Source organism: Melozone crissalis, unplaced genomic scaffold (genome assembly GCF_028551555.1).
Source record: "Melozone crissalis strain CALT ecotype California unplaced genomic scaffold, PUWL_Pcris_2 ptg000042l_1, whole genome shotgun sequence".
In the NCBI taxonomy this organism is placed as follows: domain Eukaryota; kingdom Metazoa; phylum Chordata; class Aves; order Passeriformes; family Passerellidae; genus Melozone; species Melozone crissalis.
The window spans coordinates 51,756,907-51,776,466 of record NW_026535820.1 but is presented as its reverse complement, the minus strand read 5'-3'; the positions used below and the strand labels follow the sequence as shown (position 1 = coordinate 51,776,466).

The window sequence follows — 19,560 nt, the reverse complement described above, 5'->3', positions numbered from 1 at the left end:
CCAGCCAGCACTCATCTGGGGAAAGGGAAGGTGGAGAACAACAGTCACACTCAGTCCCACCATATGGTGGTGATAGATGTCTCGTTCCTTTAGAAGGTTACACATTTTTGAGAACTTCTCTAGCTCTGCTACAGACCAAATTGTTTCTCTTGTCTTCCATCTATGGATGAACAGGGTTTAAAGTGTTAATTCACATCCTTTCACATGATGGTTTATTACACAGGGCAGGTCATTGTCTTTTCCTTGCAGGACTGGAGAATCGCCACCACCATCTTTTGTTGTCCTGAAATCTTCCTCAGTTTATGATGTAACTAAAGCTTCTAGACTAAAGCTGAGATTATTTTTCTGCCTCTTCAAATATCAATGTGACTTGTGTGCGTGACTACATAGAATTCTTGCTCCTGGGAAAACATAGAAAATTGTTTTGTCCAGAAATTTCTTCTCAGGCTTGTGCTTTGCAACCGGAAAATCAGTTTTCCCAACGTGCCAAATACAAACAACACATTGTTTTCACTTTGTGTTTCATTTTACATTCTTATAATCCAAAGAAAACAAATATGTTTTCCCTCTCTATAGCTATCATTGTTTAAAAAGAAATACATATACAACTTGACCTTTACTAGCAGACTGATTGCACCTAGTATTATTCCAGCCTCAGGAAATACATAATTCTGAAAATCAAAATTGTACCATCAAAGCATAGCCACAGCATTGGTCCTAGTGGCCATGGGGAGAACTCTAAAAGCATAAACAAATTTGAGCTAATGTCAAAGGCACTTAGTCGTCATCTTTCACTAGATCCTGTGTTTTCACTGCTAAATCACAAGTACAAAGAACCACAGACACAAACATTTTCTAGTAACAAACATGACAAATAATGGAATTACATTTCCCTCTACCTTTTCTCCTTTACTCAGTGGAACACTCACTGTGATTGTGAAGGTTCAGTGAAGTATAGGTTGATGAAGATTGATGTATGTCTAAAATTAGTCTTAATAAAAGATGCACAGCTGTGCACTGTTTCATTACAGATTGTGAGTACAGTTGTAGGGACACATTGATGTACTCATCAGGGACTGCATTGTATGGATTCCAGCTATGGAATTTAGCTACAGATTCTTCTGGGATGGGAGAGCAATAAGCTGTTGATAACTCTTTAAAATGCTTTCTATGGCCAAATATCTAAAGACATTGATGACATACTTGTCATACCTACCCTAGGTTTACAAGTTAAATTGCATATTTACTTGTCTTAATTGATTAGTAATATGCCATACAATACAATGATAATTTTCTTTGTATATCTAGGTATAAAATGTGCTGTCATTTGCCCATGATAGGATGGGAAGGAGAGTCTGGAAAAAAAAATTAAATCCTGTGTTGAGATAAAAACAGTTTAATAATTATAACAAAGGATAATATAATGATGATAATAATAATGATCACGACAACAACAATAATACTAAGGGAGAGGAAGAGGGCGAGCTAAAACCCAATTGAAACAAATTATATACAATCCAATTGCTCAGCACCTGCTTGCTGATACCCAGCCTGTCCCCTAGCATCAGTCAGACTCCTTTCTGTGTAACTCCTCCAGTTTATATCCTGGGCATGACATTCTGTGTTAAGGAATAGGCCCTTGGCCATTTCAGGTCAGCTGTCCCAGGAATATTCTTATTCTTAGCTACTGCTAGGATATTTTTTTTTAAATTTATTTTTCTTCTGAAGTATGCAAGTTGTAACATTTTGATCTTATTTCAATTAATATAGTAAATTTTTCAGATGAAAATACTTATATTAATACATTTCTTTAATCATACAAAAAATTAGACTCCACATTGAAGTAAATACATTTAAAACATAAACAATTTTGACCAACCCAGTATGAAAAATTCTTACAGATTATTAAAATTACAGATAAAAATGTGAACGTTTCACTATCGCCGGTGAATCAAAGAAGAGGTGAATTTTTCTAGTTACCTAAACAATAATTACAAATTATTAATTATAAAATTAGGCACCAAAAATACAACTGCAAACTACAAAAAGGAGAAATGGAAACTTGACGAAGTATCTTTGGCAGGTTGGGAAAATATGTAAGACACAAGAGAAAGGGATTATAAATCACATTTATATTTGGAATTTTCTCCTAAAAAATCTTTAAGTAATCAGACTCTCTTCTGTTTCCAGTCACATTTCAAGCATTTATTGGCCTGTGGCAGGCATTTACCAGGATTTCCTCAGAAACCTGATGAATCACAGGCAGCAGCAAAAATAAATAATAATGAGAATTTATCCCCAATAGCATTCAGTGATTCAAAAGTGTTTCTTCTCCATGAGGCCAGTCCCTGGTATTTTGTTCACTGAATTGTCCTTCATTTCAGCTGTTGGACCTAATTATGAGGATATTTTGGTGACAGGCTTGAGCAGCATGGCTGTATAAATAATTTCTTAGTAAGATTTCTTGTGGATGATTTTAGTGTCACTTGCTCTGCATTGTGCACAAGGTTATGGCTTAAAGAATGAGGCATTCAGGGCATAGGAGTGTTCTGTGCCTTACGTGTTTTTAAAGTTTAGTATTGATCTGCTGTCTAGAGCGAGAAAATATCAAAAGAATTAAAGGCTTAGAAGAAAAAAAGGAGAGAACCAAGGCAAGGAAGTAGATCTAAAAAATCCAAGAATGAGTTGCTGGGGGGGGAGGGAATAGAGTTTTGTTACTAGAATTGCTAGCCTCTTTGAAATCTGAGAAGAAGGGAGAAAAGGGAACTACTTCTGGATTCCTGTACTGACTAATGATACATGGAGTGACGTATTAGAAAAGAAGCAGCATCCATAACCTCATCAAAGGCAGAACTTTTAATCTGCAGATTTCATTCTGTCAAATTTCCTGTAAAAACCAGAGTACCGTAAGTATTTTACAAATGTATTTCACAAAAGTATTTCTATTACTGCAACTTATAAACAAGGAAACTAAAAGCCTTATCAGTGAAGTATTTTTGTCTGATATGATATTGTTACATTCACTAACACTTTTGGGCTATCTGGGAAATGGAATTCACTAATGCATCAGCTTTTGACTTGTACTTCTAAGGAACTTTTGTGAGCTAGCTTTGAGCAGTGCCATATTAATTTAAATAAAATAGCACCTACAGGTACAGAAACAAAAATGCATCCATATTCTGACTTTAGTTACAGACTTACCTAAAAGCCACTTAAAATAAATCAGGATTTACTAAGGAGGATCAGCCAGGTCTCATTTTAATGACTGGCCTAGAGCTAAGGTAGGGAGTGACTCAGAGAAGCCAGTGGTCTTACTGGAACAAGGGGCATCTGAGTCTGGGCAACTGGAATTACACAAATGGTATCAGACATTCAGCGTCAGTAGGAATTGGGTAGCTGGTGACTTGTACTTAGAGTCAGAAAATAAATAAAGTTGAAGTAAAAAGAAGAAAGTCCCAAGGCAGGCTTTGATACATTAAAGTCAGGGATTTGAGTTAGCTTGGCCATTAGTATTCAGAGCTGAGCAAAATCAAGCAGTGGGGAAGGACCACCTGGTGCAGGGCACAGTGTTCCAGAAGGCTTTTGTACACCTTGGAGTCTTATTAAATTTGAGTTTTCCAAAGCATGTTTAGAAGCAATTACAAGAAATCCTGGAAGAGATGCTGGGTAGCAAGCAGAGTACAAAGGACATAAACATTAGAAAATGTAGTACAGCGATATTCAGTATAATATTTGTATTAGTAACTCTGCTGGGAGATATTTATTAACCGTACATTGTGACATCATACATTAAAGAAGATTTAGTATTGCCTAGGGCAGGCAAGAGATGGACATATTTTAGACTTGTTTTGGGAGACCTAGCCCTAAGTTTGCAATGGACCTCATTCTGTAAAGCAGTGAAAGACAAACACAAATTAGTACTTATTTGCTTTGGCAAGGACCTTGAGTAAAACAGTATGCTAACACATCTGCTAAAGGCATGAAATCCCTAAGAATGTAGCCCAGCAGACAGCGCAATCCCCTGTGGTAGAGGATATGCAAAACCATCAGGATGTTCATGGAAGCTGCTGAAAATACATAATTAGCATTTGCAAGGGAACACTGGAATGATTTTTCTCTCTCCAATAAGATGGCTCCTTCCTTGAGAAGGTAAGTACTCCTGTTTGAAATTATTTAAGCTCAAAGGAAATTGCAATAAAACTGTAAAAATAATACCCAACTGCTACACAAAACCAGACAAAAATTCAGACCAGAGCCACTTCTTGAATGCTTGGGACTACAGTGTGTAAAGCTTTCTTTGCAGATGAGAGCTCCCTTATCTGAGAGAGGGGGGAGTTGTGAGCACCATTGAAGGGACCCAGCACCTTCCAGTGCTGTGCTTGTGACAGAGAAACAGGACAGACAGTGATCCACAGCCTCAAAGGCAAGTAAGGAACAAAAACAGTTTTGGGAGGCTGATATGATTCTCCCTTGGGGTTATTGTAAAACTAAGCTAGACTGCCTCTCTCCTGAGACTGGTCTGTGGCTGAACCTGATGACAGTGAGGGAATTGGTGCCAAAGCAAGAGTTGGGACTGCGTTTACTGGGTCCCCGACTATCTACACTGAGGAGTGGGAGCTGCACCTCTGCTGTGAGGACAGAAGATTTCCTCTTGCAAGAGACATTGAAAGCTGAAGGCAGAAAATTAAGGTCTTTCATCCTTCCTCCTGAGAGTGGTTGGAACTTACAAAGGGTTTGTGACACTGATGGGGACAACAGGTGCCATCAAGCAGGACAGGAGGGGACCTTCCAGTGCTGTTCCTTGGATGTTCCTTGGATAAGGAGAGAGGACCCATATTCTGGGTCTCCTAGAAATATAGAACTGTTCAGGTTGGAAAATACCTCTAAGATCATTGAGTCAAATCATTAACCCCACACTGCCATAAATAAACCATAGCCCTAAGTGCCACATATGCAGATCTTTTAGATACCTCCAGCAAAGGGTCTCATCCCCCAAGACTGATCTTGCTGGAGAATTTTCTTCTTCTTCCTCAGTAGCAGCAGAAAGAAGGTATTTATGGAGTTGACTGTTCAGCCCCCACAGTCCAGCTCTGACCAAGTCTAGGGTGACTGACTCACAGCATCATTACCAAAGACAGGAAGGGACAGAGCTGCCACAGACACTGAGACAGAAGCCTCAAGGAAGGGAAGAAATGATAACAGAGAACACAGTAACCTCCACCATCTGACTCATCCCCTGTTCATTCTTCTTGGAAAAGCTCACTTTGTTCCACAGTGACAAGCTGGGAATCCACAGTGTGGCTGGGGTGCAGAGCTGGTGATGCACAGGGAAGGCAGAGGCTGCTCAGCATATCTGGTTTAAGGCCCTATTTCATTCTGCACACAAATGTGCGTGTGTGGTTGCTCAGGTTGATGGTGCATCTTGGAAGCTGAGCCACAATTACAACAGAACTATCTCTACCACTGAGGAATATCTGCAAATGCCCTCCAAAGTGGGCATCCCTACTCCTCCATGCTGCCAGAGGCATCTAGACACAAGAGACAATATGAAGCTGCTGACTTAGACAGTGCTGCTAGGCAAATATCCTCAGGTGGGTTTATTTCTAATGGGCCTTCATGTCCCATCCTTGCAGCGCTGATTAGAGGAGTTATGCACTGCATTTCACTGTCTTGTTCTGCATAATACATTATTCTGAAATAGGCTGAGAAGAAAATGAGGCAGACACAGGGAATGGAGGATTTGTGCATCTGGTTAATAAAGAAGCCCTATAGGGCAAAAGCAAGAAATAAAGACACCTGTTTCTGGCTTGGCTTGATTACCTTTCACCAAAGTAAAAAACAACCTTGCAAATGTCCTTAATGTAGAAATTAATGTTTTGCTATTATGTGAGACTGGCATTTTCTGCCATATACACAGACTATTAGTCAGAGATTTCAGATTATAACAATTTGACATTCATTAACAAAAACTATCTTGAAAGGAAGATTTCTTAATTAACTTGAAAAACAAATAGACAATTCAAGATGCTATTTTGATTCTGCAAAACTGTGAACACGTGTGCATGAACCAGGATAGGCAGGGCACAGGAACAACCTCAGGACCACAGATAAAATGCAAAGAAGTGAGTTTAATTTTGTTACCCCACCAAACAAGGCACTCCAGAGCAGCATCCAGGCAGAGATGCAGGCACTGTTGCATTTGGTCCATACTAAAAGTTCCCCCACCTGGATCCCTCAGCCCTGGCTGCCAGGCAGCATTTTGCCCTCCCTTGCCCAGGCTTTCCCCAAGGAAAACTGGTTCTTACCTGCCCACCCAGGAGGGTCTCAGCCACGCCGCACATGGGTTTTTTGTTTTCTACAACCTTAGAAAAGCCCAGCACGAAGGATCTTTAACTTTAAAAAAACCCAATCTTTCCACAAGCAGCACATATCTGACTGCACTTCATTGCTGCATGTGATGTATGGCTGTTTACAATTGATGAAGTATTAAGGATATTGGCTCCAAGGCTCCTTCTGACAGGCATGTCACAAAACCACAAATAAAACAGATCCATGGTCATGGAATGTATTCTACTAGAACAAATATTTTAAAGGAATGATATAGTTACAATCTATAATATAATCATTTTTACCAACAAAAGAAGCAGTAAAAAACTCTAAAAGTGCACAAAGTCTCTGTAAAGCAAAGAGTAAAGCTAGCAAATTAACTCCATTATTTCAGAAGAAATTACAAGCAAAATTTATTCATAATAAAATACCATATTCTAGGTAGCATTTTCTTTCCTCTTTCAGTTTCATTCCAAATAAATCCTGTGGGGGTTTTTCCTCTGACAGTGCCAGTTTTCTCTGCAACTATATTGATTTCAAAATTAAGTAGTTCTGAAACTATTACTTCCTAAATAGCAATACCAAAATGAGTGAAAACCTGGTACAGAATGTTTTGCTGCTGATTTCAGTGAAGCAAAATCCTTGTTTCTGAAGAAGCCATCAATTCCTTGCAGGATTTAAAACATAAAAGCATGCACATGCACACATACTTTTTATCCTCAAAATAATGTAAAAGTGAAAATACCAAGCCCAATGTCTGTACATTAGGGGTATTACCTAAGCCACCAATATTCTAAGGCAAAATAAGACATTAGTGAAACAGAAAATAAACATAAATGATATTCTATGGATGGGGCAGAAGCTATGAGCTGCTCTAGAGAAATGAGAGGGTCATCCCAGCACAACAGATAGGAAAGATCACTACATAGACCAACAGTTTTAAGGGCATTTTTAAGACCAGTTTTTAAAAGACATAATACAACTCAGGAGCAAATCTGTTACAAATTACAAAAAACATACATAACAGAAAATGATTTTAAGAAATTATGTACTTTATTTCTTTTACAGACACAAAGAAATGGGACATAACCCCTCAATTTATAGACAAAAAGTTGTTTCTCTTGCACCAATTTTAAGAAACAAGACAGTAAAAATAAGAATTACAAAGCCAAACAGGTAACAGTTCAGATGCAGCCAAAGTGGAGAAAGCAATGCAACTCAAACCCTAGCTTGGTCAGCTTGGGTTCTAGTGCCACCTGCTGAAATAACAGCAGTCTTCACCCTGCAATCACAGCTAATGAACAATTTAAATTAATCCTCTATATAGACAGCAACACACAAAGAAAGGTCACGAAGAAGATGAAGTGCTTGAGTAATCTAAGTGCACATCCAGTGAGCCATACACAGAACGCAGTAAATCAAGAACCTTCTCTTGAATGATGTCAACCTGCTCTGAAGGGCAGTAATCATCCAAACTTGATCTGTAAAAAAAAATTGAAAAATCATGGGAATATAGATATCACAACCATAACCACACTGTGTACTCCTGCAATGCCCTGTGGCTAGGCTGAAGCTTCTTTCAAACTGTAACAAGTTTTGCCTCCCAGTATCCCTTTGAAGCATAGTGCTGTGCTTCTTAGCACTACATGTTAAGTTTAATAGAAAGTCTGCAGCAGATCAGGAACATGATCTAATCTTTCCTGTTCCTTCTACTCTCTTCCTGAACCTGGTACAGAACACTCTGGCAGTCAAAGTTCAAAGAAATTATCCAATTAAAGGACACATAGAAAATTTAGATTAAGAAATTGAAATGCTACTGGTAAAGTAGGCAGAAAAACTTGAAAAACATCTTCACAATACCTGGCATATAGCATTTTTTACAGTATCTATTAATGAACTTCAAACAGATACAAGTAAAAACTGGTTTCCTGAATTTTTTATCTGTTAAGATCTACAGAGATGATTCTGGTTTCTCCACAGCAGTGGATAATAACCCGGCAATTGGCCCAGGGAATAGACTTTATTTTTTTGCAGGCATTAGCCATATTAGTTTTTGTTGCCAAAACCAGCTTCATATCAGCTTCTGCTATTGTTGCTGGTGCTTTAAGAGCACAATTAGTATTTCTGACTGATTAAATTGCAATAATTTGTCAAGAGGCACACTGTGGTCTTCAAATTAGATTTTTTCAGGCCAGTTTTTGGTTCTCCCAGGTCTCTGGCTTCAAACTCCATTCTGTTATTCTAAATAAAACCTTTACAGTTCTGGAAGCCCAACTTTTACCCCATAATAAAGTTTTACTAGAACTTTGAAGAATATAAATGCTTTTTAGTCTACTAGATGAAAACTCATTCCAACAAAAGTTTCACTGAAAAAAAGAAATCCTATGTGTAGTGCAACAAACCCTAGAGTAAGAGAGTAAGGAAGGTGGGGTTTCAGCACAAGCCACCTTTATCCTAATTAGCTCAAGTACCACAAGTAGAGATGTATGAACTCCAGTGACAGCTATCAATCCCAACACACACAAGGCCTCAACACAGCCTTTATATAACCTGTGCTGAAGCACTGTCAGGCTTCCACTTTAACAGAACTAGTGCTATGCAGACAGGATCATTTAGCTTCCTTAGCATAGTCCAGACATTTTGAAGTCAAAATATCTGCACAGTCTTACCGAGCAACTGTCACCAGCGTGGGTTTGGGCAGATCTGTGAGTAGAACTTTAATGGATTGTATGAGGCCTTCAATTTCGTCCTCAGTGCTAACATGGTGAGGAAGCTCCACGTAATCACAGGTCAGACCAGCCTGATGGACCTGTGGGTAAATTAAAGAGAGATTTCATTTCTGTTGATGAATTATCAATATAGCTTATGCATGAAGAAAGTCTTTAGGATACAATCCCTAGCCCATCAGGTAACTTGCACCTCTTAAACAAGTAAAATTTTGGAGGTTGTATGGATTATTTCATTATCTCCAGCACCCTGTACCTCTTCTAATGAATTCAGAGTATGCTACAGTCCTTGAAGGTAATATAGCTGTGATACTTTAAAAATAGGTACCTTATTTTAAGTTCTACAAAGGAGACCAACAGACTGGTGAAATTTAGCCTCCACTCACAGCATGCAGCCCAAGTCTTCACAGTCCTGGGAGATCACACTAAAGCTGCCTAAATATAGACAGACAAGCAGGCTAGAATTTTAGCAGCTTTGAAAGGAAAAGCTGGTCTGAGTAATAAGACATAAAACCTGAGGAAAATTACCAAAATCTCAGGAAGTTCTGAATCAAGAAGCAAGTCTGGAAGGAAGTATGACTCTCTCCCTCTCTGCTGAAGCCATGCTTTTGACATCTGCCTGCTTTCTGCTTTTGTCACCTACCATTTCATAGTCTGGGCTTTCCATCCTGGTTTTCAAACTGTGAACTAGTTGAACAAGTGGCTTCATTCTGGAGTTAAAACAAAACCAAAATTTGTTACAAACAGCTGGAAACATTTATATACCTTAAATGGCTAGGAAAAAGAAAAAGGTGAGGAAAAAAGAAGGAAGAAAAAATGAAGGCCTAGGATTTGAAAAGGATATTTGCTCCTCTGTCATCTGCACTTGCAAAAAAAGAAATTATCAGTATTATTGTACTGTTTCACCAGGTCTTCCTTATAAAGCCCCTATATTTATACCTGCCTCTGGCAAGTCTTCCTTGTGCTTCTTTTAGGGTATATCTGCAGAGCAGAGAAGCTGTTGCAGCTGAAAAGTCATATGAACTTTATAGAAAATACTTCTTGTCACTGTTACAGAGGTTGTACAGTAACTGCTGCATTTGATGTGGAAAATTAGTGATTTTCCTATCAAGGAAAAGCTCAGACTTTCCCTGTCTCTTTCCACCTGAAAACTTTTCATGTGAAAACATCTAGTTTAAAAGTGGAGTGATGCAGTTCAGACGTTTAGTGGAGACTGTTGCTCAGGTACAGTTCCATGAATTTCCATTTTTCCAAAGAAAGCAGAACCTTTGGGAGCACTAAAGAACTGCTTCTCCATGTCCTCCTCGGTTTGTTGCCTTTTTTGAGAGCTGTGCTACACACTGATGACCAAGGTTTTAGTCACCAAATATGCCTCCACCCATAGACAACAAAACTTGCATGAAGCTGTACAAGACTGAGCTTCCAAAGCTTACAATAGTGCTGAAGACAGTAGACTGCCTTTCCTTTTGTTTTGTCTCTTTCTCCTCTAGGACTAAAGAAAAAAGCGTATACTTGCACAGATCCTATCCTTCTCTCTTATCAAAATGCTGGACTAATCAGTTCTCAAGCTTCTATTTGCAATTTAGGCCTCTTAGAAACCTCCTACCCAGGATATGAAGCCCATTTCTGTAGAGTTTCTTCGTCATCAGTGTCACACAAATCCGCAAATGCTGCTTCCAGATCTTCCAGCTGATGAACACGGTTTTCAACACAATCCAGCAAGTCTTCCTTTAAATAAGCATACACAAAAGTATGTTAGGGAAAAGAAAGAGGTAAGAACATCATGACTTATCCTATGATTTAATTTCTGTAATGATTGACCTACTGGAAGTGGGGAATCAGAAACAACAGACTCATTCCTACAGCACATCTTTTCAAGAGGATCATAACAAAGGCCTGCAGAAACTCTTACACCTTCAGAATAAATCATCTCACTTTGTCCTGATTTTCTCACTACAAATTTAAAAAAGCCACCTTTTAAATCTGTACCTGTTTTTATTCCTGGTTAACTAAGCAATATAAAAATCAATCTGCCAATATTCAACGTCTCTTTATTTTTTTATTCACACATATTAATTAGGTTTCACTTATTTGTGATAATTAAATGTGCTGAATCTCTCAGTATTTAGTGTTCAGACAAGATTATGAAAGGCTGTATTTCCATGTTTTAGAAGTACACAGCACATAAAATTAAAAGTACATTACAGTACTTAGCATAATACCATGCTTTCCACATCTGAACAAAAAGGTGAAATACCAATTACACACTCATCACAGCACTGATTATCAAGAACGAGCAAGAAGGGAAGGAATGGGAGAGCCTGGAGGGAGGTATAAAAAAAAAGAAAAAAAGAACCAGCCACCAAAAAACCCAAAAAGAAACACCCCACCCCAGTTAAACTATAAAAAGAACAAGTTTGCTGGTGACTTATTAGGTTTTCATTCCTTTCATGCCAATTACCATTTTGTTTACAGAAACAATTTTTGACACTCATACTAAATATTTATGCAATTCACATATTCAAACAAAACATTTAATAGAAAAAAAAATCTAAGATGCTGCTGATTAGCATTTGGCTGCATAGCTTAATGTGAACCCACTTCATTAAGCACCTTTGATAGGTTCCTTCCTGTTGTCATAACTCATTTTCATTGGGTAAACAAAAAGAATCATTCCTTCATACGTTCCACAAGGAAGCATCATACCTCTGTTGCATTTTTATGTGGCTTCTTGAAATTGTACAACTCTTGCAAAAGCTCATATTCTGTCTTTGAAAAAGAAAAAAAACAGTAAGAAAATGACTCTTCAAATGAGAAAACCAATCCTCAAAGCCTTCAAAAGAGATCACTTCCCTACTCTAGTATGGCAGACAATAATGAGAATAACAGCCTTTCATCGGGACAAGGTACCACTCTTCGGATAATCAACACTACTGTGCCTTTTGAAAGGCAGTCTCCTGATACCATCATGGCTTTCTGAGCACAGGTTATAGAGGGTAAAAAATGACAAAGGCTCTCATCTCCCCCGATGAATCTTGCAGTTGGTATTTGGAAGGTAATCTCTGGGAACCCAAGCATAGCTTTTATGTCCCAAGCAAACAGCAGAAGTTGAATATATCCCTGAGTTTGAACATACACTCAATATTGATACCAAGTATAAGAAACTCCTCCTGTTTGGTGGTTGAAATTTTTTACCACATACATTCCCTTAGAAATACTTCTTTAAAATGGAAATACCTCTTTAAAATATTACCATGAATCATTAACCATGATCAGCTAATCTGTTAATTTAGCTTAGATGAGAGTTTCTCCATAGACATAAATATTAGGGCTGGGACTCTTTAGTGAGTGGTATGAGGCTACTCAATTTCCATACTTACCTGTGTGTACATTTCTTTAAATGGATTTTTAACTGAAAAAAAATCTAAGTCAATGTCCAAAACATATGCATCCCCCTTCTGCAGTACTTGGCAGACATCTTTAGCAATGTCCCTTATTGGGCATTCACTGTTTTTAAGATGGCTTGAAGATGAGTCTTCTGCCGAAGTTTCTGCCCCATTCAGGGCACCTGTATTTTGCATTTCCTTTTTTTTCACACTCTGGGTGATGTGATCAAAGTCAGCAGGAGCCACTGAAGAGGCAGAAGTGGCACTTGCTGTGTCATCTGTATTTAGCTTCAGTCTTTTAGCAGAGGCTACTTCGTCACTTCCTTCACTGCTGTTTGATGATTCAGTAGGATTGATGAGAACGACGTGCAAATTTAAAGGCTTCTGGTTTTCCAGCTGATCAGCAGGAACATAAAGACCATCACTTAAGAAGTAATTATCTGTGCCTGTAACCCTACAATTGACAATAAATCCCAGTTAATACACATTTTGGCAAAGAGCATAGGAAAAAGCATTTTATACTTTAGGGACCCAGAGAAGAATGAAAAGATGTTTGATGGCTAATGAAAGCCATAAAACTGTGTAGACAAAATTATTTCTTTTAATCTTCAGGTTTAAATTATATTAAAGTTTTTTCTACTTCTTTATTGTGGAATATTTAAAATTCACTCTATATTTATTATAATAGCCCTACAAAGTTTTAATGGATAAGAAAAAGATAATGCCTTATGTGCTACTGAGATTAATTTGAAATCGAATTGCATTTTAAAGACAACATCCAGAATTGACAAGATACTATGGCACATAAGATTGCAAAGCTTTTGTCTTGTTTTGTAATTTTCTGGGAAAATTATGATAGTTGGGTTTGTGAAGTGCCCTGAAATGCATAAATATTTACACTTAGTGAAAGTACAATATTATAAATCCATAAGTAGAATTTAACTTTTTTTTACCCCAACACATTCCCTAAGTGACAAACATGGTAACTAGAGGATAAGTAGCTAGCTATCAATTGAATCCACTTCAAAATCCCACAAAACAACTAACCAGCCAAAAGCAACACTAAAACTTCTGCTTACAGTGAAAATTTGAAGAACAGGATTTTCAACCTGCATTGCAGTACATTAAGCCTTAATCATCATAAACTCAAATCACAAATAAGATTAGGAAGTGTGAACTGCTCGCTTGTGATGAGGCCTTATTTGAGTAGAGGGTATCACCATCAATCAACCACAAAGACAAATCATTTCCTAAGCAGGAGAAATTTGAAGTTCAGTTCCCCAATGTCTTGTGGATGGATTACCCTCAGTTTGTCAAGGTCAGGGGCTGGATTACAACCCCATCTTGTTGACTAGGCAATCAGTACATCTTCCCAGAAATTCTGCAGGGTTCACCATGAGCTCATAGTACGTTAGTGTCCACTAATGATGAGGCTGTATCTATTGCCTATCCATCTCTTCTCGTCAAAACTTTTAGGACATTTCTATTTATGAGGACTCTTTCCCTTTCTTCCTTCATGGTTTTGGTAAGCCTAGAACCTTGAAGAAAATGTGTTCAAAAGGAAGTCTGAAATGTTGTTTCCATGCCTGCTAAGGCCACCAGTGAGAGAGCCATCGTGACTTATGCTTAAATATAGGCTAAATGATTAAACGTAACAGAAAGCACTAGCTATTTAAAAAAACTCATTTAGGTTCCCTTTAGGCTTCAGACTCAGAATTGTAGAGCTTTAAGTGTTTTATTTAAGGTGGTAAAACAAAGCATTTCTCTGCTGTTTTCTGTTAAACTTGCTTCAAAAGATTTATTTTGCTATGCTCACAAGAGACATGACTTACAAATATCCCCTAAAGCTGCACAAAATCCCAACACTGTGAATATGGTGAGTGCAAAATTATTATGGACTGCATCCTGTAGAATGATAAGGGGCTCTGATTCAAACTTGAATCACAGAATAATTAAGATTCAAAGAGACAACTGGAGGTTTCTAGTCAATCATCTGATCAAAGCAGAACTGACTTCAAAGCTAGGTGAAGCTGCTCAGGTGAATTGTCCTTTATCAAATGATGGAGAATTCACTATCTGAGTGCCTGTTTCAGTGCTTAACTAGATCAACTTCCAAAACCAAAAAAACTCCAAACAAACAAAAAAACCCGCTCCACACCAGAAAAACAGTCATGGCTGATACCAAATAACAATTTTACTAGTTAGACCAAAGACTAAGTTGATACAAGAGTAACTGCATTAGGTTCTAAGGAAATTACAAATACAAATTAAATGTTCATCTTTATCCAAGAAAACAAAAAAAAATCCAGTGAAAAGCAATGGAGATGGCTTTTATATTACTAGTATATGTCATCAGACAATTTACCTGATAGTTGTTGTTGATACATCTTTCCCAACCAGAAAACTGTGTTTCCCTTCTGAGATCTGCTGAGCCCAGCGTGGGTGAAGCCACACTACTTGAGAAATATGGCCAGCATAAACAGCAGGCATAATCCAGTTTTCAATACTTAATTCACTGTAATCAGTAGAGAAAGACAGAAGATAGCAATGTTACTTTCCCTATGAATAAAAATGGTCAACAACACCACAAACATCTTCCACATCTTGAAGGCCTCCATGCAAATCATCTAAAACTAGTACTCCAATGTAAGGGTAACATCAACAAAGAAAGAAAAAGACGGAAATCTTTATTCATGAGACAAAACAAGAATGTCTGTAGTAGGTATAAAGAAGTTCAGACCTACAGTGGAATTTGCTTCACTCTTGGAGTGGCACTTTGATTATAAACTCCTTAGTGGTGGACCTGGCAGTGTTAGGTTAATGGCTGGACTTGATAATCTTAAAGGCCTTTCCAACCTTACTGATTCTGTGATTCTATGCCCTTTATCTCTTGATACATCAGACAGAGGAAAGTGCAAGGAACATCATCAACTTTGTTGTAAATAACCTCAAACTGACCTCACGACTGTTTTATTGTAAACTGCTCCAAGTGTATTTTAAATATCATCCCAATAATTAAAGTGAGTCAATCCATATCCACAGGATTAATATCTTTCCTCATTATCAAGACCCTATTTTTTTAGGTGTATGATGCCAGCTGTATCCTGGGCTGCAGCAAAAGAAGCATGATGAGCAGGTCACAGGAGGGGATTCTTCCCCCATATTCTGCTCTTGTGAAACCACACACCTGGAGTGCTGCATCCAGGCCTGGGCCCCCCACATAACAATTACATGGTCCAGAGAACCACCAAGATGATCAGAGGGCTGGAATGCCTTTCCTGTGAGGACAGGTTGAGAGGGTTGGGGTTGTTCAGCCTGAAGGCTGCACAGAGACCTTATAGTACCTTCCAATACCTCAAAAGGAACTACAAGAAAGCTGGACAGGGACTTTTTACAAGGGTATGCAGTCATAGGACAAAGGTTTAAACTGAAAGAGAGTGTGTTTAGATTAGATATTAGGAAGAAATTCTTCATTGTGAGTGTGGTGAGACACACGGGCTGTCCAAACGGTTGTAGGTAACCCATGGCCAGAAGTGTTCAAGGCCAGGTGGGATGGGGACTAAGCAACCAGGTCTAGTGGAAAGTGTCCTTGCCCATGGAAGGGGAGTTGGAACTAAATGATCTTTAAGGTTCCTTCCAACCCAAAGCATTCAATGATTTTGTGATAGAGTCCACAAAACCTTTTATTCATCCAATAAAGAGAACAAAATATTGACTCTGGCTAAGGTGATTCAAGTATATCAAATGCATCAGCTTGTAATTGCTGTAAATCACCATAATACTGATGCAAACAGTATTTTAAATACTGTTTATTTATTTTTAAATTTTATTTAAAAATATAAATTTTAAAATAAACATTTATTTATTTTAAAACAGGAAGAGCAAGAAAATAGCAGAGACCATAGTGGCTTATTACCTATCTACCTTAGGTGGGGAAAATAGTGTTCTTTATGATTGCAATAGGAACATCTTGTTCTACTTCACATATTCAGCTTACCAACAAAGGATGTGTTATTTCAATCTCAAAGTCAGTTATTCAGTGTGAAGAGAGAAAGACTGTTTAATAGCTAGAGCTTTTCAGACAAAGCATCCATGCAAAGTGCTTTCCTGTTATCCAGAGGAACTACTTGGGATAATACCATCATACACTGCTGAGCCAATACACAAAGCAAACTCATATATCTTAAATTGCTTGATATGCAAGGAAACTTTTGCCATTAAAAATAAAGTTTCAGCAAAAATGAAAAGAAAGAAGATACAACTTGAATTTGACTTATATCTCTTTTGTTCCTTCCTAGGCAGCCATAGCAATATTCAGTGTGAATCAAAGGCAGCAAGAATTAAAGTCTACTCTGATGCAGTACCCAGGACATACCTAAAAAGAGCTTCTTTGTCAAATACTGTGTCTGCAGGCATATTCACAGGAATAAGAAGGTCTGGATGGGAATCAAGATGAACAAAACTGATGTTACTGGCAGGAAGATGCTTTGAGCCAATGGCACGATAAATGAAAGGCAGCACCTAAAGCAACAGAAACAAAAACATTTTAATGATAGCCAGTGGGCTGAAAAATGCAACAGCTTTAGCAGCAAAACCACCAGTACCACTTTAGTTCCTTTAAATTTGGATTAGAGGGAGGAGGAAACAGAATACAATACAAAGGGGAAATAACTCCAGTGGCAAGACAACTCATGAACAGTAATCATTATTTAAGTCCAAGTGTTCCAGATGAAAAATTGCTGAAGAGTCACAGCTTTACACCCTTTTCCCTTCTTTATAGGATGTCTTGCTTGCAGCAGCTCTTCTCACTAGCCATTCAACTCAATTCCTAGATGTTTGAGGTTATTTTTCCATTTACAACTAAGACTCAGGAATGCCTTTCCTCTTCTGCAGATCATTGACTGTGTACTTCTTTCTCCATTATATAAAGCTTCCTCACCATGCACTGGTGCTATGGAGATAAAAACAGTTTGCTCCTTATAAGTTAAGTGATACAGATTGAAAACTGACCCCACCATGATTTAAAATTTAGCTGACCATTAAACCTACTCCTCTTGAAGAATTAATTCCTAATCCCTCCATGACTGTTTGCAATAGAGACCACCTTTCTCAACTGCCCAACTTTATTCCCTGCTGAAGTTCTTCACTCAGAAGTGTGAAAAACAGATGAGGCAACTCACCAATTTACAGCACAGCAAACCACTGCACTGCAATAACATAGGGTGGTAAAAATGAGAAAACTGATGGCTGATTCCTCTTGGAGCTGCAGTACACAGAGTCTCTTCCACAGTTAGAAGGCATCAACTGCCTTGGCTACCAGAGCAAATTCATCAAGGGTTGTGAATCACAGCCCTATTATACAGGGAATGTGAAGACTGTAAAAAGCAACAAAAATTATGTGTGACCTCTGCATTACCACAGCAACTGATCTACTTTTTTGGCATAAAACTGATTAAGATGACAAACCCTGCATACTGCATAGGCATAACCATAAAACATATTAATATTATTGCAATAGTAGATAAGAAAAGACTAAAACCAACATGGGTTCCCTGACCCATGGCTTTTACTTCTTTGTAAAAAAGAAGCAATCTGGCCTACTAAACAACCTACAGTATTTACAATTAAAATTGAAGCTTTACCTCAGGTAAGTGCAACTACCGACTGCAAGAGACAAGAGAGACTTGTAAGTTCTCTAACCTTGCAAGCTCTCCTGATTTGGATTAGAACAAATTGCTGTTAGTATTAATCCATGCATGATGAAGCTACTGACAACTTGCTCTGGAGGAACATCACTGTCAGCAAGGCTGATATAAAGTATAAAATTTTCTGTGAAGTTCTTACACTTTGGGACAAAAAGCCATTTATGTTTTATGCAAGATAGACCAATTCATCCACATTCCTACAATGAAAACATTTTAAATTAAATATATAGTATTAATAGAACTTTAAGCTAATTAAAAAAAGAAATATAGAGACTAAAACAAAGAAGGACCATTAAGAAGCATTATGTCAGAATTCGTATCACAGTGACACTCCAAGTCCTTGGCTACCAAGAAAAACCAGCTGTCACAGCATCACATAGTCACTGAGTCTTAGCAAAAATGAATTGTATTAAAGTACTTCAAATCTGTAAAATTATTGTCTTTAATAAACTTTACTACACTAACATTTTATCTTTGGAAAGAATCTAGTAAAGAATCTGTTATTTTAGGATTAAAGCCTCAGTTTATGCTATTATAAAAAACCTCATGAGAAACCAGATGCAGCAGTCCAAAAGCAATTCCTCTTTCACTTCCTTTTTCAAAGACTCCACGAAAAAAAAGCATAGCTCCTTATTTTTAACATTTCTCGTCAAGTGGGAGTCAATCTACTAGCTGGGATGGGATTATATTTACTTATCCTCTGCTGACATGCCATACACTGGGTAGGGTTGAGTTTCCAAGCACTCCACTAATAGATGGCAAATTATAACAGCAGTATAACGTAGGTATTATCTCCTTTAAATCACAGCAATCTATGATACAAAGAAGACAAAATACCATTCAACAATGTTGGCTTTAAAAGATGCCAAAATGCGATCATGGCAATAAGTAGCTCAGTCGCTGAATCGGGAAGGAAAATCAGGTCAGCTGGGCGCTGAAGTTCATTGATGTTTCAGCAGCGGAAGGGAAGGCAGTTCTAGCTAGGGTTTGTGCGCGGCTGCGGAGGGGAGGGCCGTTCCCAAGGAAGCGCCCGGAGAACCCGCACACAAGACGGGAAAGCGCAATTCCCGGAGAGGCCGCCGGTGAGCGCACCGGGCACTTCTCTTGGCTTCCATCCGCGCCGCGGAGAAACCCACCAACAAACTCACACAAACAGGAGGAAACGAAACCGCTCCCCATGCCCCACCCGGGGGACTCCCCATCGCTCGGCAGCCCAGCGCGGGGCACTCACGTCCTGGTGGTCCTCCACCACCCACACGGGCAGGGCCGGGTAATGCCGCCGAGAGGCCGCGCCGGGCAGGGCGGCACCGCCGGGCCCCGGGCCCGGCTCCGCTCCGCTCATGCCGCCGCTCCCCTCGGGCGGGCGGCGCTTCCGCCCGCAGCGCCTCCCACCGCTTTCCTGTTCCGGAGCCGGGG

General features: G+C 38.7%; 1 protein-coding gene across 1 annotated transcript; it reads right to left on the bottom strand.

The window, feature by feature from the left end:
* Window positions 1-7,361: 7,361 nt before the first annotated feature.
* CUNH5orf22 (chromosome unknown C5orf22 homolog) lies at window positions 7,362-19,486 on the bottom strand. Its single transcript, XM_054284782.1, has 9 exons — window positions 19,376-19,486; window positions 16,815-16,960; window positions 14,805-14,954; window positions 12,434-12,893; window positions 11,760-11,822; window positions 10,660-10,781; window positions 9,697-9,763; window positions 8,997-9,136; window positions 7,362-7,808 (listed from the first exon to the last, which is right to left on the bottom strand). Exons 1-9 carry the CDS (start codon window positions 19,484-19,486, stop codon window positions 7,676-7,678), a joined length of 1,392 nt encoding a protein of 463 aa, XP_054140757.1. The 3' UTR covers window positions 7,362-7,675.
* Between the last annotated feature and the right edge of the window lie 74 nt (window positions 19,487-19,560).

Excerpts from the sequence above, each read along its gene's own strand:
- CUNH5orf22 (XM_054284782.1), bottom strand. The coding sequence starts at position 19,486 with ATGAGCGGAGCGGAGCCGGGCCCGGGGCCCGGCGGTGCCGCCCTGCCC. Across the intron at positions 10,782-11,759 it reads CACATAAAAATGCAACAGAG|GAAGACTTGCTGGATTGTGT; the intron begins GTATGATGCTTC and ends GCTTATTTAAAG. Across the intron at positions 9,137-9,696 it reads AAAGCCCAGACTATGAAATG|GTCCATCAGGCTGGTCTGAC; the intron begins GTAGGTGACAAA and ends ATTTACCCACAG.